At 56.6% G+C, this 22,819-nt stretch overlaps 2 protein-coding genes and 1 pseudogene across 9 annotated transcripts; 1 reads left to right on the top strand and 2 right to left on the bottom strand.

Moving 5' to 3' along the window:
* The first annotated feature begins 3 nt into the window (after positions 1-3).
* Positions 4-15,236, top strand: PPM1G (protein phosphatase, Mg2+/Mn2+ dependent 1G). 7 transcript variants are annotated; one of them, XM_041471298.1, is made up of 10 exons: positions 48-522; positions 4,608-4,677; positions 8,876-8,961; positions 9,264-9,396; positions 10,712-11,181; positions 11,602-11,739; positions 12,630-12,864; positions 13,839-13,968; positions 14,108-14,210; positions 14,559-15,236. In XM_041471298.1, the coding sequence occupies exons 1-10, from the start codon at positions 403-405 to the stop codon at positions 14,751-14,753; spliced, it is 1,680 nt and encodes a 559-aa protein (XP_041327232.1). In that variant the 5' UTR covers positions 48-402; the 3' UTR covers positions 14,754-15,236. The 7 variants fall into 7 exon arrangements, 6 of the variants coding, with proteins under 6 accessions (XP_041327230.1, XP_041327228.1, XP_041327231.1 ...); XM_041471296.1 differs by having other exon boundaries at positions 4-522; positions 4,588-4,677; positions 14,108-15,236; XM_041471294.1 differs by having other exon boundaries at positions 8-522; positions 14,108-15,236.
* A 506-nt stretch (positions 15,237-15,742) lies between these two features.
* Positions 15,743-17,056, bottom strand: LOC121355680 (annotated as a pseudogene).
* Positions 17,057-17,824: 768 nt separating this feature from the next.
* LOC121355666 (E3 ubiquitin-protein ligase RNF19B-like) lies at positions 17,825-22,657 on the bottom strand. Of its 2 annotated transcripts, XM_041471304.1 has the most exons (10): positions 22,518-22,657; positions 22,012-22,247; positions 20,878-21,486; positions 20,312-20,493; positions 19,862-20,012; positions 19,359-19,521; positions 18,842-18,956; positions 18,603-18,737; positions 18,316-18,508; positions 17,825-18,192 (listed from the first exon to the last, which is right to left on the bottom strand). In XM_041471304.1, exons 3-10 carry the CDS (start codon positions 21,324-21,326, stop codon positions 18,033-18,035), a joined length of 1,548 nt encoding a protein of 515 aa, XP_041327238.1. In that variant the 5' UTR covers positions 21,327-21,486; positions 22,012-22,247; positions 22,518-22,657; the 3' UTR covers positions 17,825-18,032. The 2 variants fall into 2 exon arrangements, with proteins under 2 accessions (XP_041327238.1, XP_041327239.1); XM_041471305.1 differs by lacking the exon at positions 17,825-18,192 and having other exon boundaries at positions 18,373-18,737; positions 19,367-19,521.
* Between the last annotated feature and the right edge of the window lie 162 nt (positions 22,658-22,819).

Below are 22,819 nucleotides of genomic sequence, written 5' to 3'. Positions count from 1 at the left end.
TTGGCCGGTGGGCGTGACTCAGCCTATATAAGGTGCTGTGTGCGCAAGGGCCCCTCATATAGAGGGGCAGGGCGATAATTCTGGTAGTTGAGAGCGTGCGCGGCTTTATCTGTGCGAGCGGCTCCGGCTGGCGGCGGCATCGCCGGTCCCAAGTCCGCTGTTCCCCCGGAGGAGCCTCAGGGCAGGTCGGAGCCACCTGCGGGCCGTGTAGGTAGTCCCGGGGCGGAGCGGGCCGCGGTGCCGCTCTAGCCGCGCCTCTATGGTCGGTGCTTCCGGCCGCCGAGCTTCCGGCCGCGCGACTTCCGGTCGCCGCCCGCCGGTGCGAGGTCCCGCCGCCTCCGCAGTCCTCCCGCGCCCCCCGCTCCGGTCCGGTCGCCGCCGACCGAGACCGCCGCGGCCGCAATGGGCGCCTACTTGTCGCAGCCCAACACGGTGAAGAGCTCCGGGGACGGCGCCGGGCTCGGGCCGCGCCCGCTGCACTTCGGGTTCAGCGCCATGCAGGGATGGCGCGTCTCCATGGAGGTGAGGGGGTGAGGCTGGCGGGGCGGCGGCATCCACACCCGGCGCTCTTCGGAGCCCTGCGCCGACAGGCCCCGGCGGCGCCGCACGGCGAGCAGCTGCGGGGGCTCTCGGTCACCCCGTCCCTCCCTGACGAGGCCGGGAGGGGCACTTTGCCTCTCCCGGTGCCGCCCCAGCCTTGCCCGAATCCCACACGGCAGCCGCGTGTTCCGGCTCCTGCGTGGGGGGTCCCCCCATGTGGTGGGGGACACGTGCGGCTGGATAAATCCCTGCGAGAAATGAGGAATTCGGGGTAAAAAAGAAGGGAATGAGGCGTTTGAGTGAAAGCAAGTGGGAAATTCTCAGGGGAAATGCCTGGTTTTCTCCCCTGAAATGAAGCGTCGGTGTCTTGCTGTGTTTCCTCTCTATTTTTATTTATTTATAGGAAAATCTGTAGGAAGAATTCCCGTGGCTGCTCGCAGTCTCCTGTTGCCAGTCCTGGCTTTGCTGGGCTCGTTGTGGGCAGATGAGCTGCCCAGACCCACACCTGGCTGAGGATCCAGGTGTTTGCCCGCGTCCCCCCAGTGCAGGAAGCTGCAGGAACTGCCCTTAGAGCTCTTGCTTGGTGTGAGGGCAGTATGGGGCTGCTGGCCCTGCAGGTCTGTGAGCTTCAGGCACTCTGAGTACCTGTAATGTGCTGCTTTCTTTTCCCTTCTGGGCAGCCAGCTAACAGCTGAATTCACTAAGGATTCATCCTGCTCCCTGCAGCCACCCCAGGTACATCTCTCAGTGTTTGCTCGTAGCCCTGTGGCTGGTTTGGAGAAGATGTCCCATTCAGCTGTCAGGCATTGAATTTTTGCTGCTCTAGGTCTATAAGCCATTTTGTCAGACACGTCACTGTCTCTTGGACTGCAACAGCAATCATACAGGTGACAAATCAGTGCCCAGAGGTGCTTCCTCCTCTCTGTGTGTGCATCCCTGGGCTCTGGTTCTCAGGAAGATGCAGAATTGGTGCTTGTGCTCCTGAGATTCACTCAGAGGATGTGTGTGGAGCTGTCTGGCAGGGTCTGAGCTGGCCCTTGCCAGTGGCACAGGGACATTGCTGGAGCACTGAGTGCAACCTCAAAGGGATTAACGTGTGTGTAAGCAGCTCTGGCACCCCTCTGCACAGAGCTGGGTGTGTGAGGGGCCAGCAGCACCCCTCTGCACAGAGCTGGGTGTGTGAGGGGCCAGCAGCACCCCTCTGCACAGAGCTGGGTGTGTGAGGGGCCAGCAGCACCCCTCTGCACAGAGCTGGGTGTGTAAGCAGCTCTGGCACCCCTCTGCACAGAGCTGGGTGTGTGAGGGGCCAGGCTGGGATGAGGGGGGGCAGAGTGACCCTGGTTTATGGTGTGGTGGGTTCACTCAGCCCTCCCACAGCTGGGACAGGGCTCTGCCTTCACTCACCTGGGGCTGTCGCTGGTACCTGTGCAGAGGCTACAGATGTGGGTTCTGCCCTGCCCGACATCTCTGGCTTGTCTGTGCTGGCAGAGGCAGCACTGAGGCCATCAGTGTGCACATGGTTTACTTGAGTTGTCCCAAGAAACACGCAGATGGCAGGAGTTGAACCTGCTGCAGATTGCTTCTGAGCCTGATAGGAGCGAAATGTGTGTTTTACACACAGCTGAGCAGTCAATTTTCTTGCATTCCAGCACTCTGTGTTCTGCTCTCTCTTACCTTGTTTTGTTTTTTCATTCTCTTCATGTTGAGTTGCACTTTTGCTCTTCTACAAAGCTTGGAGAAAGTCCTGAGCAAATGTTTGTGCTTAATGCTGTTGTTCTGTGTGTGTTGGTGAAGCCAGTCAGAGTGTGCACCTGTAAGACACAGGTATTTTGGGTGTAAAGGAGCTTTTTGTCACATGGTACTTGGGTTTTAGGAGCCTTCAAGTGAGGTGGGTGTACAGGCCTCTGAAGAAAGCACTGTAGCTTAGTCCAGAGAGATTATTTTGGGAGTAAGGAAATGTTTGGGGCAGATGAGGGACCCCAAGGATAAGGATACAAAACCAAATTGTATTAGGTACTAGGAGCAACACAGAAAAGGGCTGAAGTCAGTTTCATGGTCCAGAGTGCTCTGGGATGTAGTTGGAGATGCCCCAGCCAAGCACATCCTGTGCCCCCCAACTCTGCTCCTGCTTTGACTGTCTCAGCCCCCCGCATTGTGACACCAATGGCCCAGTTTGCAGCTTTGTTCCTTTCCCAGGCCTAGAACAAAAGCTGCAAAAACTGAGAGTTTGGTTCAAAATATGGCGATTTGTTAAATGAGCGCTCAGGTTAATTTGTTAATTTCCTTGCTCATTTCAGCTGAATTGGGTGCTTGATGTTTCAGACACAGTTCTTCACCACTGTTACAGTAGCCACGCAGGGGGCTGGGCAGAGTGAGGGCTCCCAGGGCAGCAGGAGCGACTTTGGGAACCTTTGTGGGCTCTTTCAGCACGTGGAGGGCTCAGAGCTGTGCTGGTGGCGCTGGCAGTGCCAGGGCCTGGCTGTGCCCCGCGGGCAGAGTGAGCCCGGGGCGCTGGGAGCTGAGCCCTGCCCTGCTGTGCCAGCCCTGCCAGCTGCCCCTCGGGTGGGGCTCAGTGAGGGGACAGGTCAGGACAGGCTCCGAGGGGCTCAGCAAGGGCAGCACGGGCTGGTCTTGGTGCCAGTGCTGGGTTTCCTCCACAGCAGCATTTGCATCTCTTTAATTACGCTGCTGTTTGGTCACCTGGGGCTTATCCCACTTACTGTGTTGGGGGTTCACTCTCTCACTGGCTTCTGTGAATGCTCAGAAAAGTGAGCACTAAAATACTGCTTCTTGGTTTATCTCTGTTTTCATTTGCTCTTTCCAGTGAGAGTTGGGGAAATTTCCTGCATTACCATTCAGTCATTACTTGTTTTGAACTCAGATGGTCACTTGCCTGTTCAGAAGCTTTTTTCATCCCAGTGCCAGCAGTTCCATTGCAAAGAGTGCTACATAAACCCAGAACCTCACTGTTCCTGTTTCCTAAACAAGGAACAAAGTTCTCTTTTTACAGAAAACTGGAACTCTGGAGAGCGAAGAGACCTTATCTAAGGAGTCGTACCTAAAAAAGCAGTAGAGCTCAGTGGCTGCTGGGCTGTGATCTAGTTCTGTGTGTATGTGTAAATTTTGGAATATTGCTGGCAGCATAGACACATCCAGGTATTTGAGACTGCTGTCTTGGAGTAAGCACAGTGTTTTGGGGCAATTGTAGCACATTGAAGGTGAGGAACCACAGAAAAGATCACATTATTGAACATATTACAGGATACGTGTTCTTCCTGACCACAGAGTGTGGGATGTGTCAGGTGCTGAGGGCTGGATTGAAGGAGTGCCTGGGGGTTAGCTGGGCAGGGAAGGGCCTAGGAGAAAGGTTCAGCCTGGCCATCTGTTCCAGCCTCTGCATTGCAATAGCCAAGGTGGGTTTGCTTGCCCATGGGGGAAGGAGTTCAGGCTGTAAAAGTCACAGGGGTGCCTTCCTCCAAGCTGGCTGCTCCACAGAGACCTTATGGAGAGAAGGGCTGTGCTCTGTCCATGGCTCGTGGTGGTGTTGAGCCTTCTGCTTTGCCCAGAGATGGCAGTGGAGCTGGGGAAGGGGTTGGAGCAGGAGTCTGAGGAGTGGCTGAGGGAGCTGGGGAGGGTTCAGCCTGGAGAAAAGGAGGATCAGGGGGACCTTGTCACTCTCTGCACCTCCTTGACGGGAGGGTGCAGCCAGTGGGGGTCACGCTTGTCTCCCAGGAAACAGTGGACAGGAGAAGAGGAAGCAGTCTCAAGCTGTGCCAGGGCAGGTTCAGGTTGACTGTTGTGAGCAATTTCTTCATGGAAAGGTTTGTCCAGCCCTGGCAGAGGCTGGCCAGGGCAGCGGTGGAGTCCCGTCCCTAGAGGGGTTTAAAAGCATTGTGGATGTGGCACTTTGGGGGCATGGGACAGCACTTTGGGTTGGCAGTGCTGGGGCAATGGTTGGGCTCAGTGGTCTCAGAGGGCTTTTCCAACCCAAACAAATTTGTGTTCCTGTGATTTTCTATGAGTCTAATGCAATCCCTGTCATTTCAGGCCTTTGCTCTCTCTTTCAGGATGCCCACAACTGCATTCCCGAGCTGGACAGTGAAACAGCCATGTTCTCTGTCTACGATGGACACGGAGGTAACTGCGTCCACTCTGCTCTGTCCTGTCCCTCAGTGTGACCCCTCGGGGCTGTCTGGGGCACCCATCTGTTCCTAGGAATTCTGCTCCTTGATGGAAGCATTTTCTTTCATAGATGCCATCAGCAGAGGTTCTGAACTCTTAGGGGTCGTAGGAAGAACGTCAGGGTTTGATCTGAAATTGAAATCAGATTTGTATTCCATCTTTTATACCTTTTGAGAATGGCTGTTTTTATGGTGGATAAGCTGGACAGGAGAGTCACAGAGGAAAAAGTGGTAAGAAAAATCACCTGAGATTGACTCTAGACGCTGTGTTCTAGTGGTTGCCTAAGGAGAGAGTGAAAATCAAAACAGGCAGATCCATTCCCTGTTCCCAGTTCCTTAAACTGGAGGTTGCAGCCATTCCATCCTGGAGACATAGTGGAGTCTTCTGGATGAGCTAACTCTTCACAAATTTGTCTAATTGCATTTTAAGAAAGTTTCTATGTTTGGTGATTGTTTACACTGTGCATTTTGCATAGAATCATTATTTGAAAAAGATATGGTTAAATCTGCTGCCTGATAATTTCACTGCAGTATCCATGACACAAGGAATGAGTGAATAATCACTCTGGTAGTACTTTTCACTTTTAGTTTTGAATTCCGTGTCTTTTTTATTGCAGTCAAGAGGAGTCCAAAGCTTCTCTCTGCTTGTATGACTGAATATTGCTATTAAATATTATTGCTAATAATATTATAGAATTTGCTCTGCCAATAGAATGTAAGAGCTCAAGATCCTGCTGTTAAAGATCCTGTCAAGATCTTTGCAACTTATTTTAATTTTGATCATCCAGAATGATCCATCATGGTTTACTGACCTCTTTTCCTGCTAATTTATGTAGATGTTGAACAACCCAGCTTTTCAAGGAGCTCTCCCCATGGCCATCCCCCATTCTGAAAACTGCTCCTATCTAACCTCCCTGCTTTTCTTGTGGCAGCTTAGTATGGAAAGCATTTGATGGTTTATTTGAAAGGTCTTTGAAAATCTGTGTGCAGTAGGTGAACTGAGCTGCCTGTTTCCTCCTGTTCACTGGCTCTGTAACAGTGTCCAGTTTGTGACTGTCACTGCTGCAGATGTAGCTCTTCCAAAGAGGTCATCTCACTCTGAAGAATGTATTTCATATCCTGAAATTACTTTTTTTTTCCTGAACTTCACCTTAGAGTGTGCAGAGACCCATGTGGAGCAGTCACTGATATCCTGAAGGGTGTCTCTGAGAATGTGGGGATGATGAGTTGGTGCTGAGAGGCAGGGAATGACAAGCAACTGGGATGGAGGGATCAGGAGCTACTCACCTCAGAAACTCTGTGTGTGTCAGGCAAAAATAAAGATAAGGAGCATCTACCAAGAATGGGTCAAGAATGAAGAGTATCAAACCATCTGTTCTCCTCTGAGCTCAGGGTGTTTGTTTCTCAGCTGCCAAGGCCTTACACCACGTGCTGGGTTTTAGAGAGGCTTTGGAGACTCATAACATCCCTGTTAGTATGGGACATTAAGTATTGTGTTTGGGGTTCTTAAATACAAGAGGGAAGATCTGAGATAGACATTAGGGAAAGGCATGGGATGCCAAAGCACTGGCATGAGTTTCTAACTCATATTTTAGTTTTCTAGTTACTGAATCTCTACAGCTCTCCCTGGACAAACCATATCAGGAAGGACATGGATATAGTTGAATCTGAATTAGAAGAACAGCTTTTGCCCATCCCCTACTATTGTGTGATTTTATTGATGCAGTAGTTATTAAGTTTGAAGCAATTTGGCCAGTTTTTACCTTCCCCATCTTCTTTTTTTATGTGCTCTGGCCTCCCTGCCCCCAGATTCTGGAGGAGGATATTTGGGCACTCTGCCCCTTGAGTGGAGGGCAGGGAGTGTTTGCTCAGTCCCTATTGCTGTGTACCTGTGCCTTTATTTTAACAACATGTCTTCACTGACATGTATCTTGCATTGCTCGTCTGAGAGGTTTATTCCTCTCTCTCTGCTATTTGACTTTTCACTGTTTTTAAAAAATTATGATTGTTTTAAGCTTCTCTCAGCTCAAGGGCTTCCTGCCTTTTACTCTTGCAATCCATTGCCCAGCTCCTCGAGAGATGGGCACCTGGCTGGGTGGTGCTTAGTTGCCCCCTGGGGTTAAACCACAGCAGTCCTTTCTTGGCCCCCCCCATGGGGCTGGAAGGGTTGGGGCAGTAATGGACAGAGCAAGTGAGAGGGATTTGTGTCTGTTAGCAGCTGCAGGTCACAGTGCTGCTTCCCAAGATCAGTCTACCTGACCCACAGCACACTCTTTGCTGTGCTGTACCTGTTAGAGGCTGGTGTTGGTTCCTGCTGTTTGCTGGCCCTGCAGAGATTAGTAGTGTTTGACCAAGAGATCTGTTATTCAAACGCTGACCTTGAGCCTCAGCTGGCACTTGGGGTCTGCACTGAGGACATCACTGTCCTTCAGCTTCCATCTCATGGAGACAACTAACAGTTTTTCACCTCCCTCCAAGAGGTGTTTTTGGAGAAAACAGAATGGCCAAGGCGTCACAACCCTCACAGGCAAGACTTTCCTCCTAATATCCCTTCTAACACTGCCCTCTGTCAATGTGGAGCCGTTCCCCCTTGTCCTGTCACTCTAGGCCCTTGTCAGAGGTCCTCTCCAGTGTTCCCAGGTCAGAGCCAGTCCCTTTGTTCCCTGTATCATGGAATGCTTTGCAGCACTGTGTAGCAGCAGCCATTTGGTTGTTTCTGTTCTCTCAATGGCCACTTGATCCCTTCTCTGCAGGTACATTGGAAAAGTCAGTGTTTGTCTTTCTCCCGATCTCCCCACTTCTCTGCTTCCCACTATGTTCCCTTTGCTGAACTGATGGCTGGCTGCTGCTTTCTTCTCACTTCCCTTGCTCCCCATTCCTTCACAGAGCTTTGCTCCTGCCTGCACAGCTCTTCCTGATGCCCAGCTGCCTGCACAGTCTCTGTTGGGCTCAGAGGAGGGCAGGGAAGTTGGGATGTGCAGCAGGAAGATCAGGAGTTGTGTGGCTGGTCCATCCTGTGGAAAACCCTCCTGTAGGCCAAAGGAAAGGAGCCCACGTGGCTCTGGCTGTACCTGCAGGAAAGCCCCAGGTGCAGGTAGGCTCTGGCTTGCCCTGCCACCCACACTGCTATTTCTTTGTACTGTGACAGGGAATGATTGGTCCTGCACAGTCTCAGGATGTTCCTGGACCCTGCAGTGAGACCCTCCACCTGCCTGCAGCTTTGCCCCGCTCCTCTCCCTCTTTGTATGCAGTCATTTCATTTATTTCTCAGTTTCTTGCTCTAATTTTTATTCTTTGTGAGGTGTGAGCCACGTCCACGCTCCTGTGTCCCACACTGTTCTTTGCTCATGTAAAAACCTCAATGAGTAGTGATCTCTTACAACTCATACTACTCTTTCTTGCCCTGATCAAGATAAACTACAGAAATTCATCATCCCTCAATGTTTACTCTTCCTTCTCTCTTAATAGCACCTTAGGGATCTAAACAAATGCCCCCATGCCCTTTTCCATGACACCTGACACCATTACTTACCAAGCTGGGGGAGTTTCTGGCTTCTAAAAATCTCTCAGCTGTTCTAGGATGAGCACTTGACTTGAGCTGTCTCTCAGTACTGATTATCCCCTGTGCTCTCAGCACAGTGTTCTGGCTGCTGTTTATCTTGCTGTGCTCTTTCCTGTACCAAGTGACTGCCCTATCTCCTGAGAGGTTCATCTCAGTCTCTGGGATCTCATTGCCCTTGGTCTGGAACACACACCAAGTGTGTTCCAGAGAGACAGAACACTTCTTATGTGCTCACTGCACATTGGTAATGCTCCAATAGAACCTACAGTGAGCAAAAGCTTCCCTTTCCCTCTGCTTTCACTGACACGTGAAATTAAAGATTTCCAGGTAGGCTAGACCTAAAGAGTCAGCCTAAGCTCCCTGTCAGGAAGTTCACAGCTGTGGCCAAACCTGGTGGTTTGGTGCTGTGAGGTTTGCCAGGGCCATCTGCACATCCTACTGGGAAGGTGTAAGCAGGATCCCCACACTCAGCTTCTGTGTCTGGAGCAGCTCTGGCTTGTGTCCCAGGATTTACCTCAGGAATTCAGCTGCTCAAGAGCAGGCTCTGTCTGGAAGGAGCAGCCTCTTTAAATAGTTTCTGCTCTTTTTTCAGGAGAAGAAGTTGCCCTGTACTGTGCCAAGTACCTCCCTGAGATCATCAAAGACCAGAAGGCCTACAAGGAAGGCAAATTGCAAAAGGTGAGGAGCCAGCTCTGCCCTGGACTGAGTGCCAGCACAGAGGAAAGCCCTTGTGTGGGTTGTCCAGGGAGGTGATGGAGTCTCCATTCTTGGAGGTGTCCAGAACCTGTCTGGGCATAGTCCTGGGTGTCCCTGCTGAAGCAGGGTGTTGGATCAGGAGAAGCCTGTAGGTGCCTGCCAGGTACAGCCGTGCTGTGATTAGTTACAGTGTGCAAGCTGGAAGAGACTGGATTGCACAGCAGGGCAGGCAGGATCCTGTAGGGCAGGGGCAGCTGCCCACTCATGTCTGTGTTCACACACAGGCCCTGGAAGATGCATTCTTGGCCATTGATGCCAAGCTCACCACAGAGGAGGTGATTAAGGAGCTCTCTCAAATGGCTGGGCGGCCACAGGACGATGAAGATGAGAAGGAGAAAGTTGCTGATGAAGATGATGGTAAGTCAGAAGCCACTGAACAGACAAGGCTGCAGCTCCGGGACAGGGATGTAGAGCAGCAGGGTCAAGTTTCCTTGGGCACAAGGTTTTCTGTCCCCGTTTCTCAGTTAAATTCTGGCTGACTTGAGCTACTGCCCCTTAGCATTATCCATGGCTTTGGGCTGGTGCTAGGGGGGGAATCTTTATCCATTTGCAAGCTTAATGCTATGGATAACAAAACAGCCTGTCACCATTTTCTGTAGAGCTTCCTCCAAGGGTTGCAGGGTTCCAGGATATGTCAGGAATTCTGAGCTGCACTCAGTTGTGGGAGGGAAATGATGTGGTGTGCTCAGCTCCCCCTGGCTGGTGGCAGCCACCAAGTGCAGATAGGATTGAAGCAGATCCTGGTCTTTTCAGCAGTTTCCCACAAAGAAGCAAGTGTTCCTCCAGCAAGTGGCTGCCAGCCCAGGAGGTGTTTCCTGGGGTGGAATCCTGTGCTGCTCCCACTGAGTACCTTGTGACCAGCCTTGAGACAGATGCAGTGTGATCCTGTCACCTTGAACAATATGTAATCTGGAAATGCTGAATTTGTTGGGGTTTTTTTTCACTCCAGGGATGAAGTGGGTGGGTGGGTGGTTGAGTTTTCTTTCTTTTTGTTCTGTATTTTCAGGAGCATTTGGGCTATCTGTATTTGTTTTCCTTTTGGGGTTAAATAGCAAAGCAAACTATATGCAAGGGGGATGTCAGTAAGGAAGCAGTGGTGTTTGGCCCATGGTCACTGGGGAAAGTCATCCCACTTTGTCTGGTCCCACCTGGGAGATGGCCAAAGCTGTGCTGTCACCTGTTGTACCTGTCCAAATGAAAGCTGGTGGGGATCCCTGGGGTGTTTCAGCTGTTCTCTTGCTCCTAGCTGCAGCATTAATGACCAAACCTTCACATGGAAGTGGTGGCTCTGCTTCCCTGCAGCTCCCAAGGAGCTTGTGCTTGGGCAAGTGAGCCACACACCTGATGTGCACACTGTGCTACCACCAGCCCCCATGCCTGATGTAAACGCTCTGTGGTGCTGTCAGTTGGCCAGGAAGCCTGGCTCTGGGGCACTGGGGGCACTGGCAGGCTGTGCTGTGGTCAGAACTGTGGCCTTGCTGTCCCCATCCTGCTCACCTGTAGCATCTGGAGCTGTGTGAGGGCACAGGCCTGGCTCAGAGTCAGCCTGGGGAGCACTGCTGGGACTGCCAGCAGCAGCCTCAGCTGGGGCAGCTCAGCACAGGACACAGTGTGCTGGGTGTTCTGCTCTCTCACGCTCTCTGTCCTTGTCCCCTCCCTCTTCCATTTGCAGTGGATAATGAGGAAGCTGCTCTTCTGCACGAAGAAGCCACAATGACCATCGAGGAGCTTCTCACACGTTATGGACAAAACTGCACCAAGAACCTCAAAGCCAAGTCTGTAGCTGCAGCTGGGGATAACGCTGTGGAGGGGACAGGCAAGCAGCATGATGGGGAGTCAAATATGAATGGAGAGGCTGACCCAGGGGAGCTTCCCGACCACAAGGAGAGGAAGAACGGGAAGCCAGACGAAGAAATCACGGGTATTTCCTCCACCTCAGACAAAGCCAGCGCTGGAGGCAACAGCCCTGCTCTGCAGAAGCCTGAACTAGGCAAAGGTGACGAGGCCGTCACCTCTTCTACTGGGGAGGCCGGGCCCTCCTGCTCCTCCACGGGAAAGCCCCAGCGCACAACCAAATCCAAATTTTTTGAGGACAGTGAGGATGAGTCAGATGAGGTTGAGGAAGAGGAGGAAGACAGTGAGGTAGGAAACAGCACTGGAACAGAGTGGCCTTCTGGCTGGGCAGAATGCATTGCTTATGGTGGTACCTGAGACGAGCCTCTGGCTCATCCTAGGTGTGTTCCTAGGAGCAGGTGTTTCAGGCTGATCCTTTGAGGCCATCCCATGGGAATGTTTGTGTTTATTGAGCTAACCCTGAAGGACACACCCTCATCCTGCAGCAGCCATAGCTGATAGCCCCTGGTCCTGCTGCATGCACCATCCCTTCATCCACTGCTGTAGTGATACCAGCTGCTCTGGATGTAGCCATCAAGTGTGGGGACATGTGCCAGGTCACCTCACACCTCTGGGGGAACTGACCATTGGTCCCCAGGATGGAGGACCAGCGGGGGGACAGCACCAAGGGTCCTGTGTGACTCCTGTGGTATCTCTCCTTTCTTGTAGGAATGTAGCGAGGACGAGGACGGTTACAGCAGTGAAGAGGCAGAGAATGAAGATGATGAAGATGACACTGAAGAAGCAGAGGAGGATGAGGATGAAGAGGAGGAAATGTTGTTACCGGGCATGGAGGGGAAAGAGGAGGTGCACACCCTGGTTTTGTGTTCTGCAGCTTAGTGTGGAGCCAGGGGCACTTGGGAGACTCAGCCAGGGGTTGTTCCCAGGTGGGGACGGAACATCCTGTGCACTCTCCTGAGGCTGAGGGAGCTGCTGACAGCCTGGGTTTGTGCAAAAGCTGAGGGATGGGCCTGGATCTGGATGGCAGGTTGAGACCAAAGAGGCTGATCCTGCTGCTGGGTGTGAGGTGCTTGGAAAGCGCTGTGGAGGAGAGCGTGGGCAAGAGCAGGAGGGCTCTGCTGGCACCACTGCTCCAGGGAATAGCATGACTCCTCACCAGGCAGGGCTGTGGCTCTTCAGCCCATGATGGTGCAGTCAGGCAGGCCAGGGACCCAGGGGGTCAGGAAAAGGGGACATGGCTTCCAAAGTGCCAATTTCTCCCTTTGGGGAAATGTCCTGTCTTGAAGTGAGGATGTGTTCAGGCTGGGCTGGGGTTGGAATTAGCACGTTCCAACGGACCAGGAAAAGGGAAATGGCTTCCAAAGTGCCAATTTCTGCCTTTGGGGAAATGTCCTGTCTTGAAGTGGGGATGTGTTCAGGCTGGGCTGGGGTTGGAATTAGCACGTTCCAACAGGGAACAGAGGGTACAGACCCTGTGGAATGCTGCAGAACCCTGACCCCCACCACACTGCGTGAGACTGGGACGGAGGTGTTGCCTAACCCTGCCCCTCAGTGAACACACTCCTGGTGTTTGCCATTTCCCTCACGCCTTCTCCATTGTTCCATGTGTGCTCACGGAGTGCGATGCAGCACCCTGGGATCTGGGACACTGCTGGGGCTGTGCAGCTGGTGCTGGTTCCCTTAATGACCTGACAGGGAGACAGACAGAGAAATCTCACCAGAATTGTCTCCTGCAGCCTGGCTCAGACAGCGGGACCACGGCTGTGGTGGCGCTCATCCGGGGCAAGCAGCTGATCGTGGCCAACGCCGGGGACTCGCGCTGCGTCGTGTCGGAGGGCGGCAAGGCCGTCGACATGTCCTACGACCACAAGCCAGAGGATGAGGTGGAGCTGGCCAGGATAAAGAATGCTGGTGGCAAGGTCACCATGGATGGAAGGGTGAACGGCGGCCTCAACCTCTCCAGGGCCATCGGTAAGCAGGGAGGGGGGACGCTGGCAGGCCTGGCCTCAGGAGAGCCACGCTGACAGCACTGCCAGCCACTGAGGTTGTGGAACAGTTTTTAATGAGATGAGTGAAACCTCTTCCATGTTTGATGGGAGATTTCAGTCTAATTGGGGAAAACAGCTGAGAAACAGTTGGACATCAGTGGAAAGCAGCATCTGACACATCCCAGACTGTTGTGCCAGCAGCTGCGTTGTCAGAAACCACCTCATGTAAACTGTCCCAAAACCAGACTGATGCCTCTGAAACAGGACTTTTCCTGCTTACTGGGTTATTGAGTGTGTTGCTTCCTGGGGACCTGGCTTCATGTTAGTTTGAACCCATTTATTTGAGTGTGTACAGAAGGACCCAAACCACTGAAATCATTATCTTAGTGTAAAGATATAAAACACACCTCATAACAAGTTTGTCTAGGGAGACACTGGCATTCCCACCTGCTATTTTGTGGTGGCCCTGGCAGTCCCTTCATAGGATGATTCCTGATAAGCTGCTAGTCAGTGCTGAGGGCCAGTTTTCTCAAGGGAACTTTGAATCATAAAATGAACCCTGGAGTGGTTTGGGTGGGAAGAGGGACCTTAAAGCTCAACCAATTCCAGCCACAGCCATGGCAGGGACACCTTCATTGGACCAGGTTGTTCCAGGCCCCATCCAGCCTGGCCTTACACACTTCCAGGGATAGCGCAGCCCCAGCCTCTTCAGAGGTGTGCTGTTGGCCCCAGGAGGTGGGGAAGGGGCACTTGGTTTGGAGTAAAGACGGGCTGAGCTGGCCAAGACCCCTCTTCCCTGGGCTTGCCAGAGCTTACACCTGGAACCTGCAATGGTTCCTCTGCTTTGTGACCCACAGCCTGATCCCAGGTTGTGGGAGCACTCACTGATCCCACGGGGAATGTCCTGTGGCAGGGCACAGCACTGCCTGCGCCCAGACATCTTCCTCCCCACCACAGGGGATCACTTCTACAAGCGGAACAAGAACCTCCCTCCAGAAGAGCAGATGATCTCTGCCTTGCCTGACATCAAAGTGCTGACAATAAACGATGACCACGACTTCATGGTCATTGCCTGTGATGGAATCTGGTGAGTGGTGAGGGAGCTGTTGTGCCTCTGGGGCATCCCTGCTCCAGCCTTTCTCCAGAGCTCAGCCTGAGGAAGGCCTGTTGGACACTATGGCATGTGTGCTGCCTTTGCCTGCCTTCCTGACCTCTCTGCTCTGCAGGAACGTGATGAGCAGCCAGGAAGTGGTGGATTTCATCCAGTCGAAGATCACCCAAAAGGATGAGAATGGAGTGCTGCGGCCACTCTCCTCCATCGTAGAAGAGGTAAGAGGGAGAGCTCTGCTGTCCCTCCAGCAACGTGCCATTCCTGCATCCTGGCTCAGTGCCTGGCTCTGCCCTCCCACTCCCTCAGATGGGTTCCCTGGGCACTCCAGCCAGTGTCTGACCCCAGGGGTGCTGTCCAGCCAAATGAGTTTCTGTCACATTCAGAAACCTGGGGCTGCCGAGGCCATCTCTGTCCCTTGTCCAGTGGGAATAGCATTGGACTCCTCCTGCACGGGTCTGGCCTGGCAGCCCCTGACCACTGTCAGGTGCTGGAACGGGCCCAGTGCCTCAGGGTGGCGTCCCAGTGTGTGTCTGTTCTCTCTGCTGACTTGCCCCGTCTCTCCCCAGCTGCTGGATCAGTGCTTGGCTCCAGACACCTCAGGGGACGGCACCGGCTGCGATAACATGACCTGCATCATTATCAGCTTCAAACCCCGTAACACACACTCACCTGCTGAGAGTGGGAAGCGGAAAATGGGGGAGGCAGCGGCACCAGCAGAGGAGAACGGTGGGGACAGCACCAAGAAGGCCAAACTGGAGTAGCAGGGCCCACCTGGGGACTGGGCTGTGCTCACCAGACTCTCGTTTCTTACCCATGCTGAACTCAAGACTGCAGGTCTTGTCCTTTTTTTAGCCTTAGCAGAGGCCTTGTTTGTCCGTGTCCTGGTCGGGGGGTGGGGCGGGTCTGGTTAGCAAGGGCATGTCGCACTGTTCATCCGTAACCATTCCAAAGAGGGAGCCGGGATGAGCCGCGCCCGGGAGCGCTGCACCGCAGTCTGCTGAGGAGGAGGAGGAGGATGTCCCCCCATTGTCTCCATGTGGTTGTTGCCATTTCTGTGCCTGTGAATTTCTGTTTGGAGGGAAGAACTTTTTCACTGTTGAGGTTTTTTTAATCTGCACCCGATTATTTAAGGCCCTTTCTGGTTTTTTTTGTGAAACAATCTGGCGGTGGTGCTGCAGCCACGCCGTGTTCAGTTGTACACTTTCAATCAATACTTTTTTCAAACTAAAAGACCAGAAAATACAGGTGTGGTTTTGGTCCTTGGTTCTTTCCTGGAGGGGGAAGTGAGGAAGGTGGGATGGGGAGGAGAACATTTGTCCCTGTGGTCTTGGATCACTGCAGGGTTCTTGCCTGTGGCTCCCAGTTTCCCCAGGATGGCCCTTCTGAGATGTCTCAGAGTAGACATGAGCCTCTGGAGAAAGTCTGTGTCTGCTCAAGGGATAGGGGTACCAGGCACGCCTCAGAGCTCACCTGCCCATAGCACCCATAGAGCTGCACCTTCTGTCAAGGTGAGTCAAGAGGCAGCTCCTCCCCGATGCACAGCCCGGACAAGGGCTGTCAATACCTGCTCCGGCAGGAGCGCAGCCCTGGGCTGTAAAACACTGATGGAAGGGTGTGGGCTGTACAGGTGGGCTCTCCCTGTGTAGCAGAAAGAGCCCACTGGAAGAGAAGAGCACTCTGTGGTGATCCATTATTTCTTTTCACACACAATTGGTGCCTTTTATGTGCATTTCCCATGCTTGTTCTTTCTCCTAGTCCCTCCTTCCCCCACAGCCTGGAGCTGTCCCACCTGCCCCAGGATTCCAGAAAGCCAGAAGCTCTGTGGGCAGCAGACCCCATTGCTGCCAGGGGGTCCCCTGGACCTCAGGCACTCCTGTCTGACCATCCTGGGGCCCCTGTGACAGCCAGGCCAGAGCCAGCACTGGAGGTGACCAGGGCACGTCCCTGCACAGCCCTGGGACCCTGTGCTCCTGTTCCTGGTGAGCTGCCAGCACTGAGCCTGCCAGGAAGCCACAGCACCCCTGCATCTACTCCCTGTGCAGCTGCAGCAAGGCAAGGCAAACACCTGCAACTCTGAGGGCCTTTGCTGTGGCACAGGACCCACCACAGAGCATTTTGAGTAAAAATCAGCATGATAAAACATCAACAGAGCACACAGAAAATGGTCTACAGGTTACTAATGTGAGGCCACCATGAATCAGAGCCATTTTGGGGACTCCACAGAGACTGGAGACTGCATCACAAACCTTAATGAGCAGGAACAAAGTTTAAAACCAAACCCTCTGGAGATGGATGCTTGGCAGCAGGAACAGGATGACAGCACATGGTAATTGAGGCAAACTGGTTTTAATGTCACCAAGCAAAGCTGCCTCAGCTTGGGCTCTTAGGGACTGCAGAAATAACTAATACTTTAGGACTGCTTGTTGCTGTGACTAATTCATTCTGTTTATTCAAAACCTGGAGTAGCCTTGACCAGCATGTTGATATTCGGGAGGAAGCGTGAGGTACTGAGCAGCCCCTTCCCAGAGTGATCCTGAGATAAACCCACCTGGCAAGTGGATGTTGTGCTGAGAACAAACCCACTTTTGCAAAGGAAAAAAGTCTTGACAGGTCTCCTCAGGCAGCCCCATTCCAGGGGAACATGGAAACAGCCTGAGCAGCACATCCAACTGCAGCACTGGGTTGTGTGAGGCTCTGAAGCACCAGACACACAGGGCTGCAGGAGCCCAGCCTGGACACTCCAGACACCAGAGCAGTTCAGGACTGGACAACTCACTGCAGAGCCACCAGACAGGCTGGGGAGCTGAAGCTTGAGGCTGCCAGGGAAGGGGTCAAAGGTGCCAGGAGAGGCAGAACCTGTGCTGGTGAGGGACAGACTGAACTGCAGAAGCCAAGACAACAGCCCATGACCAGAAGGGTGGGGTTCACCTTCTAAAAGGGAAGATCTGTAGTGCAAGGCACTGCCAAAGGCACAGCCCCATCATGTGGGAATCCCAGAGCAGCTGAAGGAAGCTGTGCAGGTGAGCCAATTCACAAACCTCATCTCCTATGGAGACAGGCTGGGACAGCAGGGGATTTCAGTCTGGAGAAGGATCCAGGGAGACCTTAGAGTCACAGTGCCTAAAGGGGCTCCAAGAAAGATGGAGGGACAGGCAAGGGGAAATGGCTTCCCACTGCCAGAGGGCAGGGTTAAATGGAGTATTGGGAAGAAATCCTTCCCTAGTGAGGCCCTGGCACAGGTTACCCAGGGAAGCTGTGGCTGCCCCATCCCTGGAAGTGTTCAAGGCCAAATTGGACAAAGCCTGGAACAACCTGGTCTAGTGGAAGGTGTCCCTGCCCATGGCAAGGGACAGCAATGAGCTTTAAGTTCCCTTCCAACCCAAATCCTTTACTCACTCTGTGACTGCCCAACTCTGAGCAGCATAACATTCAGGAGTAGCAAAACATTCAGAAGCAGCTTTTTCTCCCCAGGATGCTGCAGCAGCATGAGAGTGGCAAGGATCCCAGGGCCTGAGACTATGCAACCCATCTGGCAATAGGTCCCCACCTACAGCACGTGGTGGTCCCTCCACACTGGCCTTGCTGCAGGATGGATCCCTGTGGGGATCAGCACCAGAGATGGGAGCTGGGGGGCTGCTGCCCTCCCCTAACCCTGCAGCCTGCTCTTGGGGCAGGTCAGCTGGTACAGACAGGACAGAGGCCACTCCAGGTAACCCCTGCATGTCTGGGTGGCCTCTTCCTCACACAGGTGCAGATGTGATGCCTGTTGTGCACACCACTGGGTTGCCAGGCGGCTGTGCTCTCAGGGGAGTTTTGCCACAGGAGACAGAGGGACCCTCAGAAAGCAGCTTTATTTCCTAGTGGTGCCTCTGGGAAACGGGCGGGCAGGGCTAGTGCAGGGTGCAGCAGTGCTGGGTGCAGCTGGCACCCACCCAGGACCCAGCTCCCAGGGCTGGGTGTGCTGGCAGAGGGGGACTGGCTTTGCCACAGGAGGGCACAGGGCCTGTGTGTGGGTCATGACTCTCCCCCTCAGGCCCCCATCACTCCACAGGGACACCCACGGAGCTGCCCCTGTCACTGGTGGCTCCCAGGGAGTCCCCAGAGAGGCTCTGCCCAGACAGGGCACTGCTGAGGCTCTGCTGCCGGGCAGAACGTGGCACTGCTTCCACCGACACCTCCACCTCGATGGTAACACCTTCCCTGCAGACAGACACCGGCCTGAGGGCAGCAGCCCAACGGGGAACACCCCTGTCCCTGCTCAGCACAGCAGGGGACTGTTTGGAAGGGATGTGCGACCCCCTGCCCCCTGGGCACCATGCCTACCTGTCAGAGGTGTCCTGGCCCTCGCTCAGCATGCTCCCCGCAAGGGCCACTGTGCTGGCTGACTGGCTGTCCCGTTCTGGCCACAGCGGCCCCGGGCGTGGACTGCGGCTGCTGCTGGGGAGGGAGGCAGCAGGGTCTGGAGCTCCGTCCTCGCCCGCTCTGGGGCTGGGCAGCACTGACCACAGCTCATTCACTGCGGAGAGAGAGACAGCACGCCATTCCCACGACCTGCCCCTTGCTGGAGCAGGGAGGGCACAGGCCAGGCCTGCCAGCTGTGCGGGACCCACGCTTGGCCAGGTTGTCCAGCTCCACCACGCCGAGGTCCCCGGGCGCGCGGCCGCCCCTGCAGCGCCAGCGGCTGCGGCACAGCGACAGCACCACGGTCCCGTACACGTAGGTGAGCACCAGGGGCACGCCAACACCTGTGGGTGGACAAGCTGTCACTGCCCAGCCCCAGCCTGCTGCCTCCGGACCCAGACATGAGCCACAGTCCCACCCCAAGGTGGGCAGTGCCCTCGGCACTCACCCACAGTGAGAGCTGTTATGATAGGGGACACAAAGAGAGACAGGAGGACACTGCTGGTGACAGAGAGGCACTGCTGGCACCCGGAGAGGCTGCTTCGCCGGCTCTGGCCCAGCACCTCAAGGACAAGACAGAAAGGTGAGGGGCTCTACAAAGACCTCAGCACAGCCCCAGGGACTCAGCCTCTTCCCAGCCTGGCAGAGCTCCAGCCACAGCCACCCAGACACCCCTCCCTCTCCTCAGGGACAGCTACAACAGCAGTTCCACCACAGCACAGGTGTTCCTGGAAAGCCCCCCTAGAACCCTTCCTCCTTTCGCCCACCCTGAGCACCTGCACTGGCAGGGGCTGCTGGGGGCAGGAGATGGTCCTGGCAAGGCAGGACTGTGGGCTGTCAGGGGTGGCACAGGGATGTGCTCAGGGCAGCAGGGAGCACTGCAGGTCTCTCCAGGCCAAGAGCCATGGGCTACCAGGCTCAGCAGGGAGCAGGACCACAGGGACTCCAGGACCACCTGGCAGTACCTTCCTACCCATGTAGATGGGGATCCCAATGGTGATGACAGGGACAGCAACACCCGCAGCAAGGGAGATGACCATGGGTGCTCCCAGCACCATGCCCAGCTGCCACAGGATCCTCCGGGTCCGTGACCACGGCCTCTTCCCCCAGAAGGTGCAGCCAGAGGGGCTGTGGGGACACAGTGGGGCTGAGCCAAGGACTCTGTGAGTGGCAGGCAGAGACCAGCACAGCCTGGCCTCATGTCAGGGGACATCCATGAGCCCACCTGAGAGCAGGCAGCCAGGCTCCCCCAGCCCTGAGCTCCAGCTGCCTCCTGCGGGGTGCCAGCAGCCAGCCCCAGCAGCACAGACCACCCTGCTCCCCCTGGCTAACCCCAAACCTGGGGCAGGGCCTGGCTGCCCCCATCCCAGCTCCCCACCCTGTCAGAGCCCCCAGCCTCGGCCAGTGCAGTCCCACAGACCCCCCCAGCTCCTGTCAGAGCCCCCAGCCCCTAAGGCCCTGCACTGACCTCAGGAAGTGCACGTCAGAGATCTCCTGCAGGCAGAGCCAACAGAAGAGGCAGCCACAGACCGTGCAGTTCATGCGGTTGCAGCTCCCATCGTTGATCTTCATGATGAAGGCGCTGCAGCGAGGACAGACCTTGATGTCCTCGGCCTCAGCTGGGGGCAGACAAGATGGGATGGGGGAGCAGGACAGAACAGTGTGCATCCATCCCAGCCTGTCCCAGGCCTGTCCCTGTCCCAGTGTGCATCCATCCCAGCCTTCCCCATCCCACAGGAATCATGGGGGGAGCTGAGGTCGCTCTAGACACCCCGGCCCAACTGGCACAGGGGCTGTGAGATTGCAGCAGAGGGAACTCTGGATCCTGCCTCCAGCAGCCCCACAGGCAGGAGGCACAGAGGCACAGGACTGTGCCAAACCCCAGCCCTGCTGCTCCCACCCTGGGCCAGGGCCTCACCGTGGGCCAACTCCTCCGGCTGTGCTGTGGGGGTGGCCAGGCTGGGGGTCGGTGGCACCGGTGCACAGGGGCCGTCAGGGTGCCAGGGCTGCCGGCAGTGGTAGCAGAACTCGGTGCCACAGCCCTCACGCCCACAGGTGAGGCGGGGACACTCGGCACAGCCATGGGCAAAGACAGCGTAGCTGTGGGGAGAAGGCAGCTGGAGCTGGGCTGCAGCAGGGCGCCCCTCCCCACACTGCTGTGGCAGTCCCAGCCCCACACCGAGCTGGAGCCACAGCCCCGGCTCAGGAGAGCTGGGATCCACCCTCAGCAGCCCACCCTGTCCAGCAGCCACAGCCCTGGGGCTCACAGAGTGTCTAGCACAAGGACACCAGCCCTGGCAGAGCTGCACAGGCTCTGCAGCCAGACCAGGACTGCACACTTCCCTGGGCACAGCCAGCCCAAGGCAGGACAAAGCGATGGGAACCCAGCCTGGGAAGGGCTCACGGGACACAGGCACGCCCTGCTGCTGCGGGAGGGGAGCCCACGCCCACCCCGCATTCCCGTCTGTGCGGGACCCGCGGTACCTGCAGTCAGGCGCGGGGCACCAGCGGGTGCCGGGGTCAGCCACCAGCAGCCGCCGCAGCAGGAACTCCTCATACTTGTCCCGCAGGGCTGGCTCGGGGAGGAGGCGGTGCACGTCGTGGGGCTGGAGCGCGGCGGGGCAGTGCGGGCAGGACACGGGCACGCGGCTCTCGCGCACGGCCAGGCACAGGTACTGCTGCAGGCAGGCCCGGCAGGAGCGGTGCGAGCAGGAGGCCAGGCTGGGGAAGGCCTCGGGGGGCTGCGGCAGCAGGCACAGGGGACACTCCTCCAGCGCCGGGCCCTCGCCCAGGGCCAGCACCACGCGTGTCTCCTCGGGCTGCTCCGGCTCCGGCTCCGGCTCCGGCGGTGTCTCCCCTCCGAGGGCCCGTGGCTTCCGCCTGAAGCAGCCCAGCAGCCGGCGGGGCCCGGGCACACGAGCGGGCTGCTCCATGGTGGCCCACCGAGGCAGCCAGGGCTGCTGTAGGCTACGGAGGGCAGCGGGGAGGTGCTGGCCCTGGCGCAGCCCCCATGGCCCGGCTCCTAGCTGGGCCTCAGCACAGGTGACAGCGGAGCCATCCCCGGCTGCAGTCGGTGCTCAGCCTGCAGAGGAACTGCCCCTGAGAGTGAGCCTGTGCCCCAGGAGCAGCCCCCACGCCCGTCCTGCCCCATCCTGCCTCCTTCAGCTCCGCGTGACGGGTCCAGGCCCACAGAGCTCCCAAATGCCCAGCGTGGGGAAGAGTGGCAACACCGCGACAGCCAGGCCAGGCACAGGGCAGCGTGGCACTCACACCCACGCCCTCCCCAGGGTGAGACGTGGCTCAAGCACTTCTCACCGGAGCTCGCTTGCCAAGGGACTCAAGACCAGGTTCATTCAGTGACCGGGAGCCGGGTGACTCCTGCAGTGGGGTAAATCTGTCCATTTTCCTCGCTTAGAGCTCACAAATCCACTCCCTCCCCATGGTCGTTCCCTCTCTCCACCCCAAAGCTGCCCCTGCCCTCCCCACTCAGCAGCACTGCCAGACCCCAGAGCCGGCAGAGCACTCCTGTGTCAGAGTCCAGAACCAGTGACAGAACCAGTGACAGAACCAGTGACAGAACCAGTGACACCCAGCTGAGGCTGAGCAGTCCCAGCATACCTGCTCTGCTGGGCCAGGCACTGGGTGGCTCCGCATGCCCCCAGGGACACGGCGCTTCCCGGGGAGCGGGCAGCTGCAGCGGTCGGGGCAGCCGTGCAGCGGCGGGATTTCCGTGGTGACCGGAGAGCGACAGACGGCCAGGGCTGTACCCGTCAGCGGGGAATCATCGCTGGCAGCACGGCACGGCCGCGGCTCCGCGGGACGGCCACAGCCCGGCACACCAGCGCCCGCGGGACCTGCAAAGGGACAGCAGCGATCCGCGAGAGGCCGAGCGCGGCCCGCACGGCCCGGGAGGGAGCGGAGCCACCGGGGAGCCCAGCGAGCGATGCGGATGGGGTCGGGCGCAGCCCGGGCACACGGCTGGGCTGCAGCCCGCACCGGCCACCTTCGGGACCGGCCAGAGCACGGCGTGCCCGGACAGCCAGCGGCGCTTGGGCCCAGAGGGCGAGACGCCAAGCGCCGGTGTCCCCGGTGTGACCGCGCGGGGACACCGGCGAGGGACTCACCGGGCTCTGCCTTCCGCGCTCGGCGGGGCCGGACCCGGAGGGCACCGGGGGAGGAGGCGCAGCCGCCCCTGAAGGGGTACCGAGACCGACAGCGTCCGGCAGCGGCCCCGGTACCGCCGGTGCCACCGCCTCCCGCCGCGCGGGGACACCGGCGAGGGACTCACCGGGCTCTGCCTTCCGCGCTCGGCGGGGCCGGACCCGGAGGGCACCGGGGGAGGAGGCGCAGCCGCCCCTGAAGGGGTACCGAGACCGACAGCGTCCGGCAGCGGCCCCGGTACCGCCGGTGCCACCGCCTCCCGCCG

Source organism: Pyrgilauda ruficollis, unplaced genomic scaffold (genome assembly GCF_017590135.1).
Source record: "Pyrgilauda ruficollis isolate IOZ18807 unplaced genomic scaffold, ASM1759013v1 scaffold260, whole genome shotgun sequence".
NCBI classification, from domain to species: Eukaryota; Metazoa; Chordata; class Aves; order Passeriformes; family Passeridae; genus Pyrgilauda; species Pyrgilauda ruficollis.
This window is presented reverse-complemented; position numbering and strand designations above follow the sequence as displayed.

What these genes read in the sequence shown, in the direction of transcription:
- PPM1G (XM_041471294.1), top strand. Translation starts at nt 403, where the DNA reads ATGGGCGCCTACTTGTCGCAGCCCAACACGGTGAAGAGCTCCGGGGAC. An exon ending in AGTTGCTGATGAAGATGATG is followed by an intron (nt 9,397 to 10,711) that starts GTAAGTCAGAAG and finishes TTCCATTTGCAG; the next exon opens with TGGATAATGAGGAAGCTGCT. An exon ending in CAACCTCTCCAGGGCCATCG is followed by an intron (nt 12,865 to 13,838) that starts GTAAGCAGGGAG and finishes TCCCCACCACAG; the next exon opens with GGGATCACTTCTACAAGCGG.
- LOC121355666 (XM_041471304.1), bottom strand. Translation starts at nt 21,326, where the DNA reads ATGGAGCAGCCCGCTCGTGTGCCCGGGCCCCGCCGGCTGCTGGGCTGC. An exon ending in CATAACAGCTCTCACTGTGG is followed by an intron (nt 18,738 to 18,841) that starts GTGAGTGCCGAG and finishes GTCCACCCACAG; the next exon opens with GTGTTGGCGTGCCCCTGGTG. An exon ending in GCTGGACAACCTGGCCAAGC is followed by an intron (nt 18,509 to 18,602) that starts GTGGGTCCCGCA and finishes CTCTCTCCGCAG; the next exon opens with TGAATGAGCTGTGGTCAGTG.